The sequence below is a fragment of the Morus notabilis genome, unplaced genomic scaffold, assembly GCF_000414095.1.
Source record: "Morus notabilis unplaced genomic scaffold, ASM41409v2 Scaffold38, whole genome shotgun sequence".
In the NCBI taxonomy this organism is placed as follows: domain Eukaryota; kingdom Viridiplantae; phylum Streptophyta; class Magnoliopsida; order Rosales; family Moraceae; genus Morus; species Morus notabilis.
In genome coordinates, this window is record NW_010365150.1 from 157,264 (window position 1) to 178,989 (window position 21,726).

The following is a 21,726-nucleotide window of genomic DNA, read 5'->3' on the forward strand; positions in this document are numbered from 1 at the left end:
AATCTGAACCGCTGAGAGAATTTAGACCTCCTGCCAAGATATGTGGAGGGTCATTTGCTTGAAACAAAGCTCCTATTTGCTTCATCCTCCAACTCTCATCCAGATGATCAAGTTGTGTGCAGTAGAAGTTTACTTCTCCCTCCCCCGGCACGTCAATCGTCGCCTTCAGAACGTTCCTTCATCGACAAGTAATCGATTTTAGAACCAAAGATTTTCAGCCTCAGCCCTCAAATGACTTGTATCAAGCAAAAATAGAGGTGGGAAAAGAAAAAAATAAATATATAAAGCACCTGAAATCATCATTATTAGCAATCTTCTGAACCTTCCATCTTTTAATTGGCCATTTGGATAGTATGGCATTCCCATACTCAGGAGCCCAGCTCTCAGCAAACACATATTTCATCCCCAAAGCACCCGCCAGATCCGAAAGAGGCTTCATTCCTTTCTCTTCCTCAGCCTTAACATCTTGTAAAGCCAATATATCTGCATCAACTTCTCTCAGAACTTCCAATATGCTTCTACTGCTTTTAAGTCCATCATCATGCCAATTCCAACCGCCTGTCATGCTCGAAGGAAAGCAAAGAGGCGACCTCACCGGAACCGAGCTCCGATACGCCTTGCCACTAGCCATGTTTGACGAGCCTTGCTTCTCAGCTTCCATAAGAGTGAGCAGTTTATTGTTTGCCAATGAAATCTCATTATCAGGGAGGTTGATGGAGACCTTCAAGTTTGATCTGCTGAGCTTAGAGACACACTCTGGACTAGCCGCGGCGGCGCTCACCGGCGACTTGAGTATACTCTTGGGACGGTCATTCGCAGGAGACCTGAAGGTGTACTCGTCATTTTCATGATTGTTTGAGGCGGAGAAGTCGCCGCCCTTCAAAATGGCGGGCGCAAGGGAAAACATGGCAACGTTGAATGTGGCTACGCGGATTGGCCTTTTGGAGAAAGAAAGTTCCAAGTGATCATTTCTGACGATTTTAGGATTGTTGCTTCTTTTAGCTTGAGCTTCTGAGCTCCACTTCCCAAGCCTCCTGATCACAACTTTAGGCCTCGGCCGCCCCCATATTAGCCGCCGAATCCTCGAGCAAAGGAGCTTGAGCTTTCTCCTGACCAAGCTTAACATTGGACGGGATTGCTTATTGCAAAAAATCTTTTGAAGGTTTATTGACATCATGGAAATTTTAGCGAGCTCTTTCTTTGTGCTATAACTTGAGATATAAATGTGACTTCGAAGAAAGTTAAGGAAACCATGTGTGAAGTCTAAAAATGGTGAGAATTAGTGAAAGCTAGTAAAAAATGGACAATTTGCGAGTGACAGACGAAAATGGTGGGGAAAAGAATGTGATTGGAGAGAGGAAAAAAAGAAAACTGTTGTTATAGAGACAAATAAGGAGCCTAACTACTCTGGAGTGAAGTAGGTATAAGAGTTGAAAAATGGTGCAAAATGTTTTTTTTGGCTTCTTTTCCAATACCACCAAAACCGCACCTACTGCTGAAACTGATAACAGGAAAATTAACAAAGACTATTTTTCTGTGTCTCAAACATCATGATTGTGAAGTCCTCTTGAAAGACCTTTGCAAACAAGTACAGCTACAACGTAGCTTTTCAATGTTAGCTGTAACAGAAGCCACTAAACTTTTCCATAAAATCTTTGTTGACTTTGATTTTTCCTATTATTGGTTGGCAAGGACTAAGGTTGAATTGAATATGATGGTTTCCACTATATTATTATTATGTATCGCATACTCGTGTACCGTGTATACTTTAGACTACAAAGATCAAGTCTATTAATTAGAGGGGGAAAAAAAAAGAAGCTTGAAAATACTTGATTTGTAGGTTGTCCCAAGGAGCTAAAGGGCATGTGAAAGTTGACTTTAGAGGTAATTGCCTCGGATGCTAGTGGAAGTTGGTGTTCTTTTTAGTTCTTTTTTTTAATTATTTTATTAATTCTTAATTCACTCTTCCTTTTAAGGTCTTTTGTTGTATTGCGATGTTTGTCAAAAAGGGTTTGGTCTTTGGTAGAGAAAGTATCATTTTTAACATCTATACATGTTAAAAGAAGCAAAAGTAGACGTCCCCTGATAATCAATAATTTCGCTCGTCATCATCAACTGTTTCATTCCTTATTAACGACAGAATGATATACAGATTGATTCTTACTGCTGATGAAAAAAGAAAAAAAAAAAGAACAAGGAATATTTCATTTCATCAATCTGCTAACTTGCATGGCACGCATACTACCACTTTGTATCTTCCTAAGCAACTTCCTCCTTGGGTTAAAAGAGGAACCAACTAGCTGCCAAGCTTGGAACTATAGATTTTCTGCGATTAGTTTTTCCCTGTAAACCCCGTAAACCAGACATGGATCGATATTCCCTTTACTCCATGACTTCGATGCCAAAGAATTCACATCTATACATCATCAAACAAAGTATCAAGAAGATTAGAAGATGAATTGCCATTCTCACTCTCATCAAAGAAACCGTTACTTTCTCTTCTTAATCTTCGCTCTTCAATAATAGCATCAGCTGTTTCCATGCAGTAATTTCGTTTCGCTTGTTTTTCAGGCTTCTCAGCCACTACAAACTTGTTCCCGTCGCGGGTTCTCTCAGGAAAACCTGCCCAAACTGAAGAAAACCGTGCATGAGACGTTGTAAAAATTCAGTAAGAAACTACCATAGGAATCATGGTGCCCTTGTCTACTCCAACTCAAAGTTTGATAGAAACCAAAACTTTTTCTTTTTTTTTTTTTTTTTTTTTTGGTTTGCTCACCGGACTAAAAAATTAGAATATAGTAAGCAAAGTTTAGGACTGCATGCAATATATTCTCTGTTTATGCAGGAGAACCTTAAGTTAAGTGAAGTGACAAAATGAGAAGCCACTGGTTTATATTGGCTTGAATAGCAAAACATACAAAGAAAATTACAAGGACATAAACTAAAGAAAATATGGTAAGTATGGTTTATTTAGGTAAGTATTCAGAAGAGTTTCAACAATATTACCTCCAAAATGATGTAGAACAATAGAAGCAGCCACCGTGACATTCAATGAGGCAGTCCCACAACCATATTGTGGAATATACACAAAGAAGTCGCATATCTCACATTCTTTGGCAGAAAGACCGGTTCCCTAGGAGGAAGCACAGAATTATTACAAACTACAACTCATACGTATAAGATTTGTAACAAAATTTCAAATCAAAAACCATTTTCTTCTAGCAGACCAATGTGTAGCAGGCAGGAAAGTTTTACTTGAACTTGCTAAATAGATACTAAATCAACCTAAATTTGCTAAGTAAATACTAAATCAACCTAAATTTCAGAGGCAACCCAAAATAGTAAAGTCTAAGATTTTTTAACATCTTATGTAGTAACCCAGGGAAACATAGCATACCACTGGGGGATACACATTACAAAGTCACATATCTCACATTAACTGCAATATGCCTAAGACCGTTTGGTCTAGTGGCAATGTGAGGGTTTGGGTGGAATGGGGTTTGGGGGGTTGCAGGTTCGATCCCGTGTTGTATTAAAAAAAAAAGAAAAAAAAGGAGCAATATTGAGTTTTACTACAAATTTTAGCTTATATTTACAAGATTAGCAACAAATTTCAAATCAAAACAAAGATTTCTTCCAGTAATACAAATGTAAAATGCCTCCAAAACCAATCAATTAGGCAGGCTTCTATTTCAAATTAGCTAAATTATGTTGCAATCCGCTTATAGACACTAAAATTATCTTAAATTTTATGGGCAACCAAAAGAATACAGTTAAGACTTTCTACAGATTAACAAACATCAACGCAAAAAATTCCACAACTGAGATTGGTTAAAACAAAAGTTTGATAAATTCAATGAAATCTCCACCAAAGTTCGATTTCTTTTAAAAATGATCAAATCATAAACCCTAAATTGAAAACTTACCTCATTTCCGAGAAGAAAGGCGGTGCTCCTCTTGAAAGGATGCTGATTCACAGCCACAGCGCCGTCGGTGATCTCCACGCCACATATATCGCAATCTCTCTCCTGAAAATCACAATCATAACACCTAAGTCAAGACGAATTCGAATTCTCTCTCAAGAAAAACAGAGGAGAGAGAGAGAGATAGAAAGAGACCTGGAGGAAATGGCGGGCGTCGAGGAGGGAGTGGAAGTGGCGGAAGCGGAGGTGGGAGGTGGAGCCATGGCTGCCAAAGGAGTTGAAGTCGCGGCGGCCGACGAGAATGAGCTCCGAAACGCCGAAGGCGGTGGCGCTCCGGGCGAGAGTGCCGATGTTGTGCCTCTTCGCTATGTTGTGCACCACCACGTAGCTCTCCACCGCCATTTTTGTTTCAATGGTTGGAGAAGACTAGAGTTTCTCTTCTCAACTCCTCCGCCATTACCAGTGGCCGCCCATAATTGCAGTCCACCGTCCAAGGAAGGAAGCTCAAGTATTGAGTGAGTGAGTTGCCCTTTTGACGATTTACGAACCAGGGAAAGCGACGTCGTTTTATGTCTGGTTGCTGTTTTGGTTTACTTTATCTGTGTCTTTTCTGAAAACTGTCGTTGCTAATACTCGTTCAAGTTTGAAGGTTTCATTGTCGTTTGATTAGTTTTCAGTCGTTCCCAAAGTCATTGATGTTTAATTGTCGTTTGGAGCAGAATTTTTTAATTTTTGTCGTTTATAAGAGATGCTTATTGTCCAAAATAAATGTTTTCGTATTAAGGGTTTTTTTTTTTTTCCCCTGTATTAAGCTGTGGATTGGTGTCGCTCAAATATTTTTGGAGATCTTGAAGTTCTTACGTTTAGTCTCATTCATTTCGTAGATTTGAGTTTTCAATTCGAGTTGATATGTGACATTTTTTGAGAATTTTTTACTGTAACAGAAAAAGTTAGATGTGATATTTTCTGAAAGATTTTAACTGTAGAAACCTATAGCTAAAAACTCAAATCGGTTAAAGATCTCTAAAAACTTAAGATATCTCAAGTCTCATTGCTTCTGTGGAATGTTGTCATTTAATTTAGGATAGTCGCTCCCACAAGATCTTGTGGTTTCTCAAATTTATTTTTGTATCACAGTGATAATGTCGTTTTTACGGCTCTCATAAGTTATGTCTCGTTTATTTGCTGTTGTCGCTTTTATAACTCTTGTCGTTAAAATAGATTGTTTTTTGTTTTGATATTACTGTCGTTTGTACGATTCGTTCTCCTTTTAGATTCATTATCGTATGAAAGTGGGATCGTTTGTAAAATTTTCGTCGTTTTTGGAGACTGGGTCATATAAGGGCAGTTATTTTTTCTGATACATTTTGTCAGTTTTTTAGAATGCTTTGTCCTTTTTCAGAGATGTTGCCTTTTTCAGTGATGTTGTCGTTTTTAGAGTTCTCGTTCCCGCAAAGAATTCAAACCAGCTTCATCCTATAATATCCTGTTCAGTGTAGTCTCCTTTAAATACGACATAGACCTTGGCAAGCTTCTTTGCAAGTGTAACTCACCAATTAGTGCATTCATTTTGTCTTCCTTTCCCTCTTTCTTTCATTCTATTTTTCTTTTCTTTTCTTCTCTTTTTTCATTCATTCTTTCGTATGGAGACTTTGTCGTTTTGAAAGATGTTGTCGTTTATATCTGGTTGTCGTGCTTTAAAGTTTTCTTGCTCTAACTGATGTTGTCGTTTTAAATTTTTGTTGTTAACTTGTTAGCAGTGACTTTGTCGTTTTTATGTCAATTCTGTCTTTTTTATATCAACTGAGTTTTTAGACACACGCGCGCGCGCGTATGTATGTATATATATATAGAGAGAGAGAGAGAGAGAAGTTCATCTCAGAATCTTTGGGAAAACATCTCAATACGAGTATAATTATATAGAACCTTGTACAAGTAGTAATTTACAGATGGTAAGAAAACAATAAAGCTATGGACAAAGTTCTTTTTTTGTTTCTATAATAATGTAAATGTAAAAAGAGAACTATTTACATCTTCTAGGTTCAATCTTATAATGTTCATGGTCTTCCTTTCTTTTTTTCTTTTTTTTTTTTTCCTTTTATTTTACTGATGGCTTCCTTATTTTCTGATCACACGTATAATTATTGAATATATTTACATCAACATGAAATTATCTATTATATAATGACAATATTTCTCAAACAGCAACTTGAGCTGCAGCCAACCTAGCAATAGGAACCCTGCATAAAACAAGCAAATTATAAGGAATTTGATCCAATCATGAGAATAATAGACTTACCTTTTATTTTTTGTTTGATAAATGAATAGTAGGCTTACTATAATTTTCTGAACAATAAGAAATAGAATTTTTCAACCTGAATGGAGAACAAGAGACATAGTCTAGTCCAGCCTCTGCGAAGAACGCCACAGAAGAAGGCTCTCCTCCATGTTCTCCACATATTCCAACCTACTCATCATCATCCACCATTCATTAGAAATCAGGTCCCCACAGTTTTTTAGAGTATAATAACGTTGGGACTTTCTCTGGTAGTCCTCGTAAAATTGAACTATCAGCTGCATACTTTTATAATCTAATGTGATTTTGATTAAATTTAACAATTGAAATCTGAAACTACCAATAAGACGAACTATCAGAGAAACTCCCAATAATGTTTAGGATGCAAGATTTTTATGTTTTTATTATCAATTGACATGACACGTTAATTGTCATTCATTACTGACATGGTACATAAATTATCACGTCAGTATCAAAAAGTTAGACCTACCAATAAAAATACACAGTTAACCCACTATGTGAATTGGCGTCAAAAAGAGAGGATAATGTTTGGTATACCTAGCATTACTACCCTAATCTTTAAGAGTCTTTTGAAAGTTGAATCAGTTTGCCATATTCATTTACCTTTAAGCTAGGTCTGGCAGCCCGACCCTTTTCCGTGGCTATCTTGATGAGCTGCCCTACACCTCTTTGATCAAGTACCTGCAAGAAAACCAGTTCGAGGGTTGCTGAGTTTCCGAATTTCGCTAGAGTAAGGAACGATAATGATCTTCAATCAATCCGTCGTAGAACATTCATTGTATAAGTGGCACAAAACATGAAGACAAACCTCGAATGGGTCATGTTGCAGGATCCCTTTGGATAGGTAAATGGGAAGGAACTTTCCAACATCATCTCTACTGTAGCCAAAGGTCATTTGTGTGAGATCATTGGTCCCAAAGGAGAAGAACTCTGCTTCCTTTGCAATCTGCCATTAATATTGGTCACATGTGTTAGTTAGAGATGTTGGTTAGAAGAAAAATTTAAGAATGTTGGCTATTTTACTTGAAAATATAATGATATTCTAATCAATCTAAGCATACAAATACCTCATCCGCAACAAGAGCAGCTCGAGGGATCTCGATCATAGTCCCGACCTTGTAGTTCAAGGAAGTGCCCATCTCAGAGAACACTTTCTTTGCTACATTTCTAATTAGACTCACTTGATGTCCCAGTTCCTGCCACATAAAAATGTTATAAAAGTTTTCCACTATTTTTCCTTTGAAGTTCCACAGGATTTTTCCATGAACCAAAATTTTGCAAATAAAAATAGATAAGAAAAGAAAGAAGAGTCATGCCTGAGGTGTGCCAACAAGAGGAACCATTATCTCAGGAAGGACTTGCACTCCCTGGTTACTCATTGAGACAGCGGCTTGAAAGATTGCGCGCGCTTGCATTTCAGTGAGTTCTTCGTATGATATTCCTAGCCTGTTTTATGAGAAACAAACAAAACCCGATTTGCGAATAGTCCAAGACAAGCATAAGAGCATCTCAAATGCGATATCGAATTTCCATGTCAATGCCAAAATTTAGTATTTTAGTATTTGGGTAATAAATACATTCTCCAATGCAATGTTATAATTAATGTCAGATTTGATATATGATATACTTTTTGTCAAATTTAACACCAAGTGTAGAATAGGTCAAATTTAGCGGTGCAGATGGTCTAAGTGTCTAAGTTTTTCATTAGAAACTATTTCAAGAGTATGATAAGATAGGGAAATCAAGACCTGCAGCCTCGGAAACCAAGCATGGGGTTTACTTCCGACAACTTTTCGACTCTCGCGAAAACTTCATCCTCGGTCATGCCGGTCTCTGCACTTAGTTCATTGACAATCTGTTCAAGGTCACCCTCTGGAAGGAACTCATGAAGTGGAGGGTCTAACAACCGGATTGTTACAGGAAGACCTGAAAGTATGAAACAACGATGTTTCATATCGTGTTATGCACTTTGTTCATGTCAAACAGTTGTGAAAAGTACCATCCATTGCGCGAAAAATCCCCTCGAAGTCTGATCTTTGGTAAGGTAGCAACAGGTTCAATGCTGCTTTTCTCTGCTCGGTTGCAACTGCCATTATCATCTTTCTCACTGCCTTTATTCTCTCATCTGAAGCAAAGAACTGAAAGCATCCAAAAAAAAAAAAGCCATATTACAAAACTAAACCATACACATTACTTTTATTGTCCCAATTGTGTGTGGAAAACACACTTCAAAACTTTTGTGTGTGTGAGTGTGTGTGTGTGTTACCATGTGCTCTGTCCTGCAAAGTCCAATCCCTTGAGCGCCATTGTTTCTTGCTGTTAGCGCATCTTCTGGGGTGTCAGCATTTGCCATAACCTATGAAAGTGTCAATCCAATAATTTATCAGATGAGAAAAGTTTCAACAAGTACTTGGTAAAATGAAAATCAATTTACGTATATATTAATGTAGCACCTTGAGGCGCCTTATTTTATCAGCCCAAGACATAAAGGTCTCCAAATCGCCACTCATAGCTGGTGGAGCAAGTGGCTGCTTTCCCAATATCACTTCACCAGTGGATCCATTGAGTGAGAGCCATTCTCCTTCCTTAATCACCAGTTCTCCAATCACAAGAACCTGTATTATCAACAACAAAGAAACCATTTTATGCTACTTCACTACTTCTATTGATGACAAAAGGCTAAAGCAGAAGTCAAACTCCAGAAAATCTAGCTTCAACTTTATAAGCGTATTGATGCTTGTGCGAAGTGATATATTAGACTCGAACAAGTACGAGAGACAAGTTTTAAAATTACCTTCTCTGCATCATTCACACGGATATCGGAGCATCCAGAGACGCAACACTTTCCCCATCCACGGGCTACAACAGCCGCATGAGATGTCATACCACCTCTGGCTGTCAAGATCCCTGCAGCCGCATGCATACCGCCAACATCTTCTGGGCTGGTCTCTGTCCTTACCTACAATCATGCATAAACATAGACACAAGACCTATTAGTTTTCAGCAAAGAAAGCAAGAAGAATATGAAATATGAAAAGGGCATTACCAAGATGGCACGCGTTCCTTGTGCATGCCATTCTTCAGCATCATCAGCACTAAACACAATCTGCCCAACCGCGGCTCCCGGTGATGCAGGCAAGCCAGTGCAAACCACCTTGTCTTTGTAGGCAGTTGGATCTTCAAACTAACCCCATCATAGTATCAATAAGCCCATAAGATGAAAATATGATTGTAAAAAAAAAGGCATATATTAGACCTGTCATTTGATGGCAGTAAAACTTAGTGTCATATTATAGTACCTGAGGGTGAAGAAGTTGGTCAAGATGTTGTGGCTCCACCATCTTAATGGCAGAGCGTTTATCAACAAGCCCTTCATTCACCATGTCTACGGCTATCTTTACCGCTCCTTTACCGGTTCGCTTTCCGGAACGGCATTGCAACATCCATAATCTGTTTTCCTGGACTGTGAACTCTATGTCCTGTTTTCATCAGAAAATACCAAGATTGGCAAACTATGTTTTGATTTGTTATTTGGACTTGAGGGAAAATGGCATTATTGAGACCATTAAATCCTCAAAGAAAACAAAAAGAATCAAATGTATGAAAAGTCTTACCATCATATCTTTGTAATGTCGTTCAAGAATTTCACAGTTCTCTACAAGCTCCTGGTAAGCTTCAGGCATGCAATTTTTCATGGTGTTTAAGTCTTCTGGTGTCCTGATTCCGGCCACAACATCCTCTCCCTATCAAGACCAGTCTTTCAGATTAACAAAAATAACTCACCTTAAAGAAAAATCTCTAATGATGGAAGTGGTATGTCAAACCTGTGCATTGATAAGAAACTCTCCATAGAGTTTCTTCTCACCAGTGCTTGGATTCCTGGTGAACAAGACACCAGTTCCTGAAGTGTTTCCCATGTTCCCAAAAACCATTGTTTGAATGTTCACTGCAGTGCCCTTTAGCCCCGTTATCTGATTGATGCTTCGGTATTTGATCGCCCTTGGGCTGTCCCAGGAATCAAAAACTGCTTTGACAGATAACTGCAACTGCTGTTTTGGATCTAAAACATAGAGATGAAAAAGAAGTCTTAGGCCTTGTTTGGTTTGGTAGGAGGGAGAGAAAATAGGTCTTTTACTTATGTTGTTTGGTATGAAAGGAAGGAAAGAAAACAAAAATCACTTCTCTTGTTTGGAATAAAGATGTAAGGGAAAGGAAAGAAAATATTTTATTTGTATGGTTACCAATTTATCTATAGTTGGATTGGTTTCCTCAAGAATAAGGGTTAATAAAGTAATTTGATAACATAGCCTAACTGAGTAGATAATTGCCACCCAAAGATCCCTCGAATTGGAGGGATCAAAATTCGAGTTCTCTTGATGATTTTGGATCATTCCCTCCTCTTCCTTCATATCATCTTCCGCTATCTTTCCTTCCACTTTTTTCTTTCCTACCAAACAATCTCTTAGAGAGAGAAAAGATATGGAACTTTGGTGAATGTTTTATGAGATATGCTCATTTTCATGTGAAATGCTTTTGCTTGGTACCTGAGGGAAACTGTTCACCCTTGGTTTCAAGGTAGACATTTTTGTATTGTTCCACTAGCTCTTTGAGATCAGAAGCTGTTAGATCTGTGTCAAGTCTAACTCCTTTTGCATTCTTCAGATTCTCCAACTTCTCCTCAAATGATGAGTGTGGAATGCCCATTACCTTAAATTAAGAGAAACAGTTACTTAAGCTTCAAGTAAATTCAGCGACCACAAAAAAGTCTTAAATGTATAACTTTATTGCTCAAAATATAGCTTGTTGTGCTTCAAGCTTCACTTACCACATCTCCAAACATATCTAGAAAACGTCTATATGAGTCATAAGCAAAGCGCTCTCCACTCTTTGCAGCCAAACCAGCTACCACTTCATCATTTAGTCCAAGGTTGAGAACAGTGTCCATCATACCCGGCATCGAAATCTAGACCAGTAACAAAAGAAAATCATGTTATCATTTGGATAAATATCCTTATCCGAACATGTCCAAAGGACTGAGACTGTGAACTGAATAACTGAAAGAATGGTGCTCACCGCGGCACCGGAGCGAACCGAGAGCAGTAGAGGCTTGGAAGGATCACCAAGAATAGCTCCCATGTCATTCTCCACACTTTGCAGCCCTTCCAATATCTCCTCCCATAGACCTCCTGGTAACTTCATCACATTCTGCTGGTACTCTTGGCATGCTTCTGTTGATATGGTGAGACCAGGAGGCACAGATAACCCGATGCTCGCCATTTCCGCCAGGTTTGCACCCTTCCCTCCTAACTGTTGGCAAAAAGAAAAGAAAGAAACTAAACTCTATGCCAAAAAAGAAAGTGAAATTCATGGTTTGCAATTATGTAGAAAGAAAAACAAAGCTTACAAGTGACTTCATTCCCTTGTTGCCTTCACTCCTCCCCTTTCCAAAAGTGAACACTCGCTGTATAAAACAAAAGAGTACAATTTTCAAAGCGTAAAACAAAGGGAAGTAGAAACTAAGAAAAACTTTGTTAGTTGTGCATTTGGCACAGAAAGCTGAAGATACAAAATTCAGAGACCCTTTTATTCATTTCTTTAACATTTTCCATATAGAACTAAAAAGTCCACTTAAAAAGAACAAACTGTGAAAAAAAAAGGAACATAGTGCTACAAATTACATTCTTGCTTGACATAAAAACATGGATTCATAATAACGTTTTATTAGTCTCCGAACTACTTTGAGCCTTTCAATTATTAGATGGGATTTAATCAATCGCCTCTAGATTTTGCTCTAAAAAGATTAACGCCAAAATAATTTGTGAGTAGGTACATACCAAGGACAAATTTGTGAACATTTTGTGCAGAAAGCTAAAGGTACAAAATTTAAATACCCTTTTACTCATTTCTTTTACATTTTCCATGAAGAAAAAAGTACAAAGATCACTAAAAGTAAACATAGTGCTACAAATCACATTCTTGGTTGACCATTTAAAATGACATTTTTTTAAGTCTCCAAACTACTACTTTGGGCCTTAAATAGTTAGAATACCTTGTTTGTAGTAGGTGCACTTGGATCAGAAACAGGGGAAAGAATGGCTTGTGCTCTCTGCTCATGGTCACCTCCTTTCTTTGGCTTTGGACTTGTGATCCCTTTGACGGTGGATCGCCGCTGCTGATAGCGGCTTTGCGCTACAACTCGACGACACCAGCCGACGCCTTGGGACAGCAAACGGTTGTCTCTGGAGAGATCAAAGAAGAACTTTTGATCCACGTACTTATTCTTCCCTTTTAATGTTACTACTTTTTGGTTACACACACGAGTCCTTATTAGCATGCCTTTCACTGCTGATGACATTTATAATCTCCCAACTGATACATACACAAAACCAAAACTCTTAATCAATATAACAGGAAAACTACACTTTTGACAAGCTTAAGGATCACAAAACCAACGAATGATTGAATCTCTCAATTAATAATAGTCTTATGTTGTTTTGTCTTCCACTGAAAACTCTTCTGATATGATGAACACACAAATCTTGGATCAAACAGCTTTGTGCTATTTGAGAAAATATACGTATAACATATATATATGTATATATATATATATGTATATATAGAGAATTAAGCGTACCTAAGCTTGAAAAAGGTTTCAAAGAGAACGTTAGATTGCAGAATTGGCTCAACCTTGAGCTGGGTTCTTGACTATGTAGCTGCTTCACAAAAACTGAAGAGGAATAATTTAAAAAATAATTATAATATAAATTCTTTGGGAAAAAATAATTTGAGATGAAAAGGCATTGAAGAGGGACGTGAGTGGACGAAATTACAGTTATAGCGCTAAGACATGGCTCTAACTGAACTTTGAATGGCTTGAAATCACCATATTGCCCTTGGTTTATGAATCTTTTGCTTTCTTAGACCTGCTTAATTGGCATCAAGTGCAAGAATCACGAAATCAGAAAGCGACACGGGGAGTCTGAATTTTGACATGTCACGTAACCGTTGGATGGTTTCTGGGAATTTGACGCTAACTGGGAAGTGAATTAGCTGACAGGCAGTAGGACAAATAATTGGCACACATTTTAATGAGAAATATTTATATTTTTTCGTAAGATGACAAAAATTACTCAATGGTCAGTCTAATCTACTTGTGTAACGCCCAAAAACTGAAGTTTCAAGTATTTATAATAAGGCCAGTTCATTTCACCGATTTAAGTTTATAATTCGTGTATTTAATTTTTTTTGTTATAGTAAAAAACTCACATAAAATTATATTTTAATTCGAATTAAAAACTCGAATCAGCGAACTAAACGGGTCCACATGTATCCTTGCATATTGATATATCTAATTACTGATGAAGTTGGAGAGTTTTAGGAAAAAAAGAAAAGAATGGCAATAAGTTTGTGAGTTTGAATTAGTTTTTCTAGTGGAGAATGCATAAGGACACTTTTGGAATTTTGGGTCCTTTTTTTTTGGAATTTTTTGTGAGCAAAATTAATCAAACAAAATGGGAAATTTTCAATAATCAAAATTGTTTGTGGATAAGCAAACCAGAAAAGTGTTGTAGTAGGGTCGGTATTATTCAGTTATGGAATATACATTCACTCCAAAGAGATCTTGCCACGTGGCTGACTTATGGACACAAACGAGCAATGCACTTGTGCTCTCTCCTTTCTTATCTAACGAAAACAAACAAAAATTATGAATAATGAAAAAGGATCTCTTATTATTATTAAAAACTGAAGAGAGAGAGAGAGCAAATTCAAAGATTCATCCAGAATTTGGTGTTTGTCCATCTTCGCCCTCAACTCTCAGAAACAGTCACATCTAACTTTTTTACTACAGTAAAAAACTCTCATATAAAATCACATCTCAACTCGAATTAAAAACTCGAATCTACAAACTAAATAAATAATAAGTTTCTCGAGAACTTTATTAAAAAAATAATAATAAATAAATAAATTACAGTGGCCAGATTATTTTACTTTCTGACTTAAATTGGTATATTGAGGTCAATTCCACCATGTTAGTTGTTTAAGTAGATTTTAATGGCATGATTTATAAATGTCTACGACTCTACGCTAAGAATAGTGCATGATAGGTTAAAAAAATACTTAAAAAAACATGGAGTATGAGATTTGGGCTGAGTACTTGTGGAAAAATTACTTCAAGTACCTCAAGAGAGATTTTCGAACTTACAATTTTCCTTTAGTTGAGAAAGACTTTCAAGATTTTTTATTAAAATGAAGGATTAATGTTAGGAATGAAAGTTTGTGGAAAGTTCCATAAAAATCTTGCTCAAATTCAGCCAAAAAAGGGAAAATTTCAGTTTTGGTTTTTGGTCAGGAGAGTCCTAGAATTAATGGCCACATAGTTCACTTGTATGGTTGGGGCTCACTCCAACATCACATGACAATAAATCCTTTAGCATCCACAAATATTCATATCTTGATGAGAAAAAAGAAGGAAAAAAAAGAAAAAAGATTTAAAGGGTAGGCTGAGAAAATTTTGATTTTGAGAAAGTTCTTTTGGTACATGGTTAGAAGAGATGGAATCATAAGTCTCTTGTTTTTCGGGTTTAAGTTGAAATGTATATTTATGTGAAAAAAAACACCGTAACAAAAAAGTTAAACTAAAATTTATAAGAGAGATAAATAGAGTAGCAAAAAGTTTAAATTGTGATTCTAATTGTGAAAGAACGGGCCAATATGCATATAAAAGCCAGAAAACCAGTAATCTCAATACCAAATTGTTTAAAGGTCTATTCATGACTTTTGATTATAAAGAAGTTTTTATCTCAACGCCATTCTTTCTTAGGACTAATTCAACATTATTTTATTCAAGCATATTTCATACCCTGCTTCTCATGTTGGAGCTCATTGCAAGTTGTGCAAACCACTTGATAGGCATATGGAAGGAGCTTTTTGGTTTTTTTTTTTTTTTTTTTTTTTCTGTAACTATGATGTTAATAAATCCTTGTACTTTTTGCTTTGGGGGTGTCGTTTGTTTTCTGTTGGAACTTGGAAGTTTGGTTTGCATGGCCATGGTACATGTTGTAGGAATAAAGTTACAGTGTTTTGAATAGCAGAGAAATGGTTCTTAAGTGGCAGAGATTCAATTTTTATCCTTCGAAATTTATAAAATTTTAACTATGCCCTCATTTTATATGAAAAAAAAAAATTATAACCATACCCAGCAGTGACAGAGCCATAAACTTTTTTTATGGGGGAGTGATTAAACCAAAATTTTGAACTACGATTACAATGTAATAATTTTTTTACCTTCATTTATCCATCTTATTCTTTTCATTCTAAATGAATTAAGCTCCTAATAAAGTTAATTTTTAAAAATTAATAGAGTTAATTTATTATTTAAAGTTTAAAGTCTAAAACTTGTAAATTTATATTGTAGTATTGTTGATTTTTGGTTTATTTTAGACTTAAGTTTGAAATAAGAATATATTTAAAAATCAAAACTCAAAGTATAATTAGAATTTTCTTTTAAAAACTATGGAGAAATGACAATAACAAAATTTGAGTGGGGGCAAATAAGGAGAAAAATGCTACAAATTGAATTATAGGGGCAAAATTGTAAAAGAAGTCCTTGGATCCCCACTCAGCTGGCCCCACTGAGTCTAACACAGCTCCGCTAGTGATACCCAGTACCCTAACTTAATAATAAAAATATATAAATTGTGCCCTCACTTCATTTGATATTCTGTAAAATATATAGGAGCGTTTGGTACGCAATAATCAGTAATAATCATATTCTTAGAAAAGTGATGGGGTAATATGATTCTCAGAAATAATACATTACTATATTTAGTTTCATATAGAAATTTTGTCTCAAATTCCCAAGAATAATGAATTACTGTGTTTGGTTGCACATTTCGTCTCTCTCATTTCCCTCACGTTCACACTCTATCTCTCTCCCTCTCTCATATTTTCTCTCTCTTTCCTCTTCTCTTTCACGAATTGCCGGTCACCTCTGATGAGATTCTGGCGTTGGGTTTCAACACATCCCTCACCATTGTAAAGCTCTCAATGAGTTGAGTCCAAGGACATATTATATAGCCTATAACTCCTTTGAATGAAGCCGCACTTGCTGGCCGAAGTTTTAAAAATACTCAAAACTTCGATCGCAATATATTCGTCATTCTACCTCCGATTGAGGTAATTATAGTTCCTATGGACTCAGAGCGACAAGACGAACGCAACCCAATCAAGTAACATGGCTCAATTCTGACCAGAGCACCACCGTCCGTAGTGGTCGGAACCTCTGTGGTCGCCGCTTTCGTTTTTGCTTCTCCGGTCGGCGGTGGGGTGCCGCCGGCACCATTAGACTCAAAGGAGCACGGCTAGCAGATCTTGACCAGGAACCACCGTTGCTGTCGTCGTTTTGCTGGATTTCGAGCAAAGTCGCCGCTATGGTTGTGGTGAAGGTTGGTTCCGATGATCCAACCGTTGGATCATCATGATTTTGGTGTCAAAATGATCAGAAGGAAGTGGTTAATAAAACCCCCAAGCCAATTTTGATGATCCATGGTTGAAAATCCAAGATTTGAGTTGTTAAATTTTACCAACGTTGTCGAGTTCAATTTGCACTCTTAGAGGTCAAATTGAATGAAATTAACAAGCGTGTGCAAAACAAGACGTTGAGGATTTAATTGGTAAGAAGAAAAGTTAGGTGATCAATGTGAAAAAACTGCAAAAGATTAAGACTAAGGTGCTATTACCTTACTCAAAATATTTCTAATACTTTTTTAATATATATATATATATTATTCCTAATATCCCTATAATTTTTCATACCTCAAACAATTCGTTTTTTGCATAATGTACTGAAATTTAGGTTCTTGTTTTGGTCAACCAGTTGTCCCGAATTTTTAATTTTGTCAAATTACACTCTGAAAAGTTGAGGTCAAATAATTAACGAATGTTATTAAATTGAAAATTTAAAATACCAGATTCATAAATAAAATATAAAGATTTATCATTTTTAAAACTATGACATGTGTAAATCTTATGTATCAAACTGATAATGGTTAGAGGTGTTAAAAAAAAAAATCGAAAAACCAACACCCACCACAAAAAACCGAAAAAAAAAAAAATCAATTTCTAAGCAAAACCGGCCTCTTCAGTAATAGGAAAAATTGCAACTATTAAGGATTAAACCTCCAGCCTAGGGAAAGCCCTTCCACTTCTTTACCACTACTCTAGCTGTTTCACAAGTTAGGCGTTTCATAATTCAAAAGTGGAAAAGTGGCAAGTCTCGTGAGAGTTGATACTCATTAAATGCCTAAGCCCACATAAATGTATTCTTATTTAAGATTATTTTTATAAATACCTCTTAAAATATGTATTATATTTTAAAATATTTTTTAATTTTTTTTAAAATGGTTCAAAATACTCTTTAATTTATAGAAAATAAGTCAAACTACTCATTCTATCCACTTCCGTCTATAATCTTAACAAATTTGCTAAAGTGGCACTTATTTTAAATTAAGTAAAACCATTAAATTCTAATTAAATCAGTGAAATGAAATCAACTAATTATTATAAAAAAAAACCTCATAAGAACAAAATAAAAAATAAAAAAATACCCTCATCTTCTTCCCCTTCACCTCTCATACAAACCAAAATCCATAGGCTCAAATATGTAACAATAAGAACAACAGATCCAATCTTTAAACAAAAAATAAAACAAATAAACAAATAAATCTTGTGATCTCACAAGCAACCCCAAATGAAATATGAACAATTCTAATACAAAGCCAACTAATCAAAATACCAAAAACACATAACAAGATTTCTGAAAAAGACCTTTCAGGCTTTATTTGATCAATGGAATTAGAATACCAAGAAAACAAGTCTCTATAATAGTACATCAACTAGACTTTTTTCCTCTCTAGTCCTAAAGCACCCAGAGAACTTTTACTTTTCTTGTTTCTCAGAACTCTGTACAAAAAATATAAAAGAAACTACTTTTAATATGTTTCAACAAAATGTTGAAACTGTTACAACTGGTTAAGATAAAACTACCCCTAACACATAACCTGTACTAATCCCATCTAAGCTTCTTGACACCACTCTAAGTGTGCCACCTGGATTTACAATCTCCACCTTGGCACACTTGATCAAGCCTTCACTAGAAAAGCCTTCATCTGTCTCACGTTCAGAAGATCCAAACACAGCTGAAACCTTGACAATGACACAGGCTTTGTAATCATATCAGCTGGATTCTTCGAAGTGTGAATCTTGACAATTTGAACTGAGCCTTCCTCCACAATATCTCGAATGTAATGCAATCTAATATCAATGTATTTAGTACGCTCATGATACATCTGATTCTTACACAAATGAATAGCACTTTGATTGTCGCAAAAAACATGAATTTGATTGTCGCAAAAAACATGAATCTCCTTTTGCTCAATCCCCAGTTCATTGACCAGCCCTTTAATCCACAAAGCTCAGCTGGACCTTCTTTTTTTTGCCTTTCCATACACTAGACCAACATCTCTAGTTCCTGTCAAATATCTCAGAACCCATTTAGCAGCATTCCAATGCTCCCTTCTAGGTTTTTTCATAAATCTACTAACCAAACTTACTGGATAGGCTATATATGGCCTAGAACATACCATAGAATACATCATACTTCCTATGGCACTTGCATAAGACACCTTAGCCATATATTCCCTTTCTTCTTTGGTTTTAGGAAACTGAGCCATTGACAGCTTAAAATGTGGAGCAATTGGTATACTCACAGCCTTTGCATCTTCCATATTAAATCTAGACAACACCTTTTGCATATAGCCACACTGAGACAAAAATATGATCCCTGCATTTCTATCCCTGACTATTTCCATGCCCAAAATCTTCTTAGTTGCCCCGAGATCTTTCATCTCAAATTCCAAATGCAATTGCCTCTTCAACTGATCCACGTCTCTACTATCTTTAGACGCCAGTAACATAGCATCTACATAAAGAAGAAGGTAGATGAAATTGCTGTTATTGGTTTTCTTCAGGTATACACAACTGTCAAATTTACTCCTTTTGAAGTTGTTCTTTAAGATAAACCTCTTATAACATTGTCTTGGAGACTGTTTAAGTCCATACAAAGACCTTTTGAGTAAACAAACCCAATCTTCCTTGCCTTGAACCTCAAATCCTACTGGTTGTTGCATAAAAATTTGTTCTTCTAATTCACCAAGCAAATATGCAGTTTTAACATTCATTTGCTCAAGTTCCATGTTGAAATAAGCAACCATGGATAACAGAATCCTTATAGAAGAATGTTTCACAACAGGAGAAAAAATCTTATTGAAATTGATACCCTCTCTTTGAGTGAACCCTTTTGCTACCAGCCTTGCTTTAAACCTTGCAGGCTCCACTCCATCTTTTTGAACACCCATTTACTTCCAACAACTCTAGATCCTTGTGGCTTAGGAACTAATCCCATGTATTATTTTTTTTCTAAAGACTCCAGCTCCTCATTCATGGCAAGTATCCATTTTCTAGCATCATCAGACTTCACAACTTCATGAAAAGACTTAGGTTCCTCATCATTCAACTTATCTGCAACAATAAGAGCATATGTTATTAAATCTGCATAGTCATACCTTGCAGGTGGTCAAATTTCTCTTCTATGCTTGTCTCTTGCTAGTTTGTACTGCTCTAAATGGCTATCTAACTCACCATATTGCCTGAAATCTTCCTGTACCAAATCAGCTCCTTTTTGGTCATCATTATTTTCCTTTGAACCCGCTGAAGACTCCACCTCAAACTTATACTTCTCTGGTAAAAGTTCATCGTCCGCTTGTGTGCAGCTATTTTCCTGAACCTTCATCAAACCGCCTTCACTAAAAGTGGCATCCCTACTTATTATACATTTTTTTGACTCAGAGCACCAGATCCTATAGCCCTTAACACCATCTGGATACCCCATAAACAATCCTTTCTTGGCTTCCGGTACAAGCTTACCTTTGTTGACATGATAGTAAGCTCCACAGCCAAAGATCCTAAGTTTCCCATAATGTACAGGTTCTCCTGACCACACTTCCTGTGGGGTTTTGAATTCTATTGCAGCTGAAGGAGTTATGTTTACCAAATAGGCTACTGTGTGGACTACTTCTCCCCAAAATTTATTTGACAGCTTGGCATTAGATAGAAGGCACCTAATTCTCTCCAGATGGGTCTTATTCATTCTCTCTGCTAAGCCATTCTGTTGTGGAGTTTTCCTCGTTGTCTTATGACTGACAATACCCTATCTTTACAATACTCAGTAAAGACATCAGCAAGGTATTCAAGTCCATTATCGGTTCTAAGGTTCTTAATCTTCTTATCACACCTATTTTCCACCATGGCTGCTTCATCCTTAGTTTTTAGCAAGTAAATCCATACTTTTCTACTAAAATCATCAATGAAAGTTATGAAGTACCTATTTCCTCCATGTGAAGAAGTTGTAGCTGCACCCTAGAGATCTGTGTGAATATAGTCAAGAACTGCCTTGGTTTTGTGCACTGCCTTGCCGAACTTGACTCTTTGCTTTTTCCCATATACACAATGCTCGCAGAACTTAAGTCCTCCTATTTTGTCACCACACAAGAACCCTCTCTTGTTGAGTTCTTGAAGACCTTTCTCTCTAATATGGCCCAATCTTTGATGCCATAATATAGCCTTTTCACAATTTCCAGAAACTATTGTAGCTGCTTCTCCTTGCACAGTAGAGCCTTGAAGAACATAAATTCCATTACTCCTTTTACCTTTCATAATCACCAACGAGCCTTTGAGCACCTTTAGAACCTCATTGGCAGCCTTATAGGCACATCCAGATTCTTCCAACATTCCAAGAGAAATTAAGTTTCTTTTCAAATCTGGTACTTATCTTAAATTACTTAGAATTCTTTCTACCCATCTATCATTCTTAGCCTGATGTTACCAATTCCTGTCACATGGCAGACAGCATTATTTCCTATAATCACCTTCCCTCCATTGATTTCTTTGAAAGAACTAAACCAATACATTAACGAACACATGTGAAAAGAGCACCCCGAATCAAGAACCCACTCAGTTTCAGCTTTTCTATCTGCAACCAAGAGAACATCAGCGGATTCATATCCATCAGAGGCAACAGAGACATCCCCTGATTCGCTATATGTATCATGCTTCTTGTTCCTTTTTCTTTCTGGACATTCACGCTTAAAGTGACCTTCTTTATGGCAATGGAAACACTTTATTTTTCCCTTTGACTTAGATCGAGCATTTCTGAGACTTTTCATCCTTCTTCTTTGATCAGCCCCTTACATTCAAGCCTTCACCATTGCTATCCTCATTTGACTCGGTTTTCTTCTTCAACTCTTTAGACATTAGAGCTGTCTGGACTTCCTCTAATGTCAAAGAATCCCTACCATAAACTAAAGTATCATGGAGATTCTCATAAGCCGACGGTAAAGAACGTAGGAGAAGAAGAGCTTGGTCTTCGTC

The 21,726-nt window shown here is 36.6% G+C and overlaps 3 protein-coding genes across 3 annotated transcripts in view; all 3 read right to left on the reverse strand.

Moving 5' to 3' along the window:
* LOC21394556 overlaps positions 1-1,213 on the reverse strand; it is a 2,039-nt gene extending 826 nt beyond the window's left edge. Inside the window, exons 1-2 of the mRNA XM_024171767.1 lie at positions 291-1,213; positions 1-176 (exon numbers count right to left, since the gene is read on the reverse strand). The exon at positions 1-176 is cut by the window's left edge and continues 29 nt beyond it. Coding sequence (XP_024027535.1) covers positions 1-176; positions 291-1,177 — 1,063 coding nt within the window. The 5' untranslated portion in view covers positions 1,178-1,213. The remainder of the gene's footprint in view (positions 177-290) is intronic.
* An 872-nt stretch (positions 1,214-2,085) lies between these two features.
* Positions 2,086-4,412, reverse strand: LOC21394557 (putative TrmH family tRNA/rRNA methyltransferase). Its single transcript, XM_024171762.1, has 4 exons — positions 4,119-4,412; positions 3,927-4,028; positions 3,007-3,133; positions 2,086-2,631 (listed from the first exon to the last, which is right to left on the reverse strand). The coding sequence occupies exons 1-4, from the start codon at positions 4,323-4,325 to the stop codon at positions 2,417-2,419; spliced, it is 651 nt and encodes a 216-aa protein (XP_024027530.1). The 5' UTR covers positions 4,326-4,412; the 3' UTR covers positions 2,086-2,416.
* Positions 4,413-5,895: 1,483 nt separating this feature from the next.
* On the reverse strand, positions 5,896-12,950 carry LOC21394558 (pyruvate, phosphate dikinase, chloroplastic). The gene is made up of 21 exons (XM_024171747.1): positions 12,875-12,950; positions 12,290-12,609; positions 11,645-11,701; positions 11,314-11,547; positions 11,066-11,203; positions 10,785-10,947; positions 10,065-10,300; positions 9,855-9,983; positions 9,540-9,719; positions 9,287-9,424; positions 9,035-9,199; positions 8,694-8,855; positions 8,507-8,596; positions 8,240-8,378; positions 7,989-8,166; positions 7,557-7,686; positions 7,308-7,436; positions 7,049-7,186; positions 6,844-6,921; positions 6,299-6,390; positions 5,896-6,163 (listed from the first exon to the last, which is right to left on the reverse strand). The coding sequence occupies exons 2-21, from the start codon at positions 12,593-12,595 to the stop codon at positions 6,121-6,123; spliced, it is 2,925 nt and encodes a 974-aa protein (XP_024027515.1). The 5' UTR covers positions 12,596-12,609; positions 12,875-12,950; the 3' UTR covers positions 5,896-6,120.
* Positions 12,951-21,726: the final 8,776 nt, after the last annotated feature.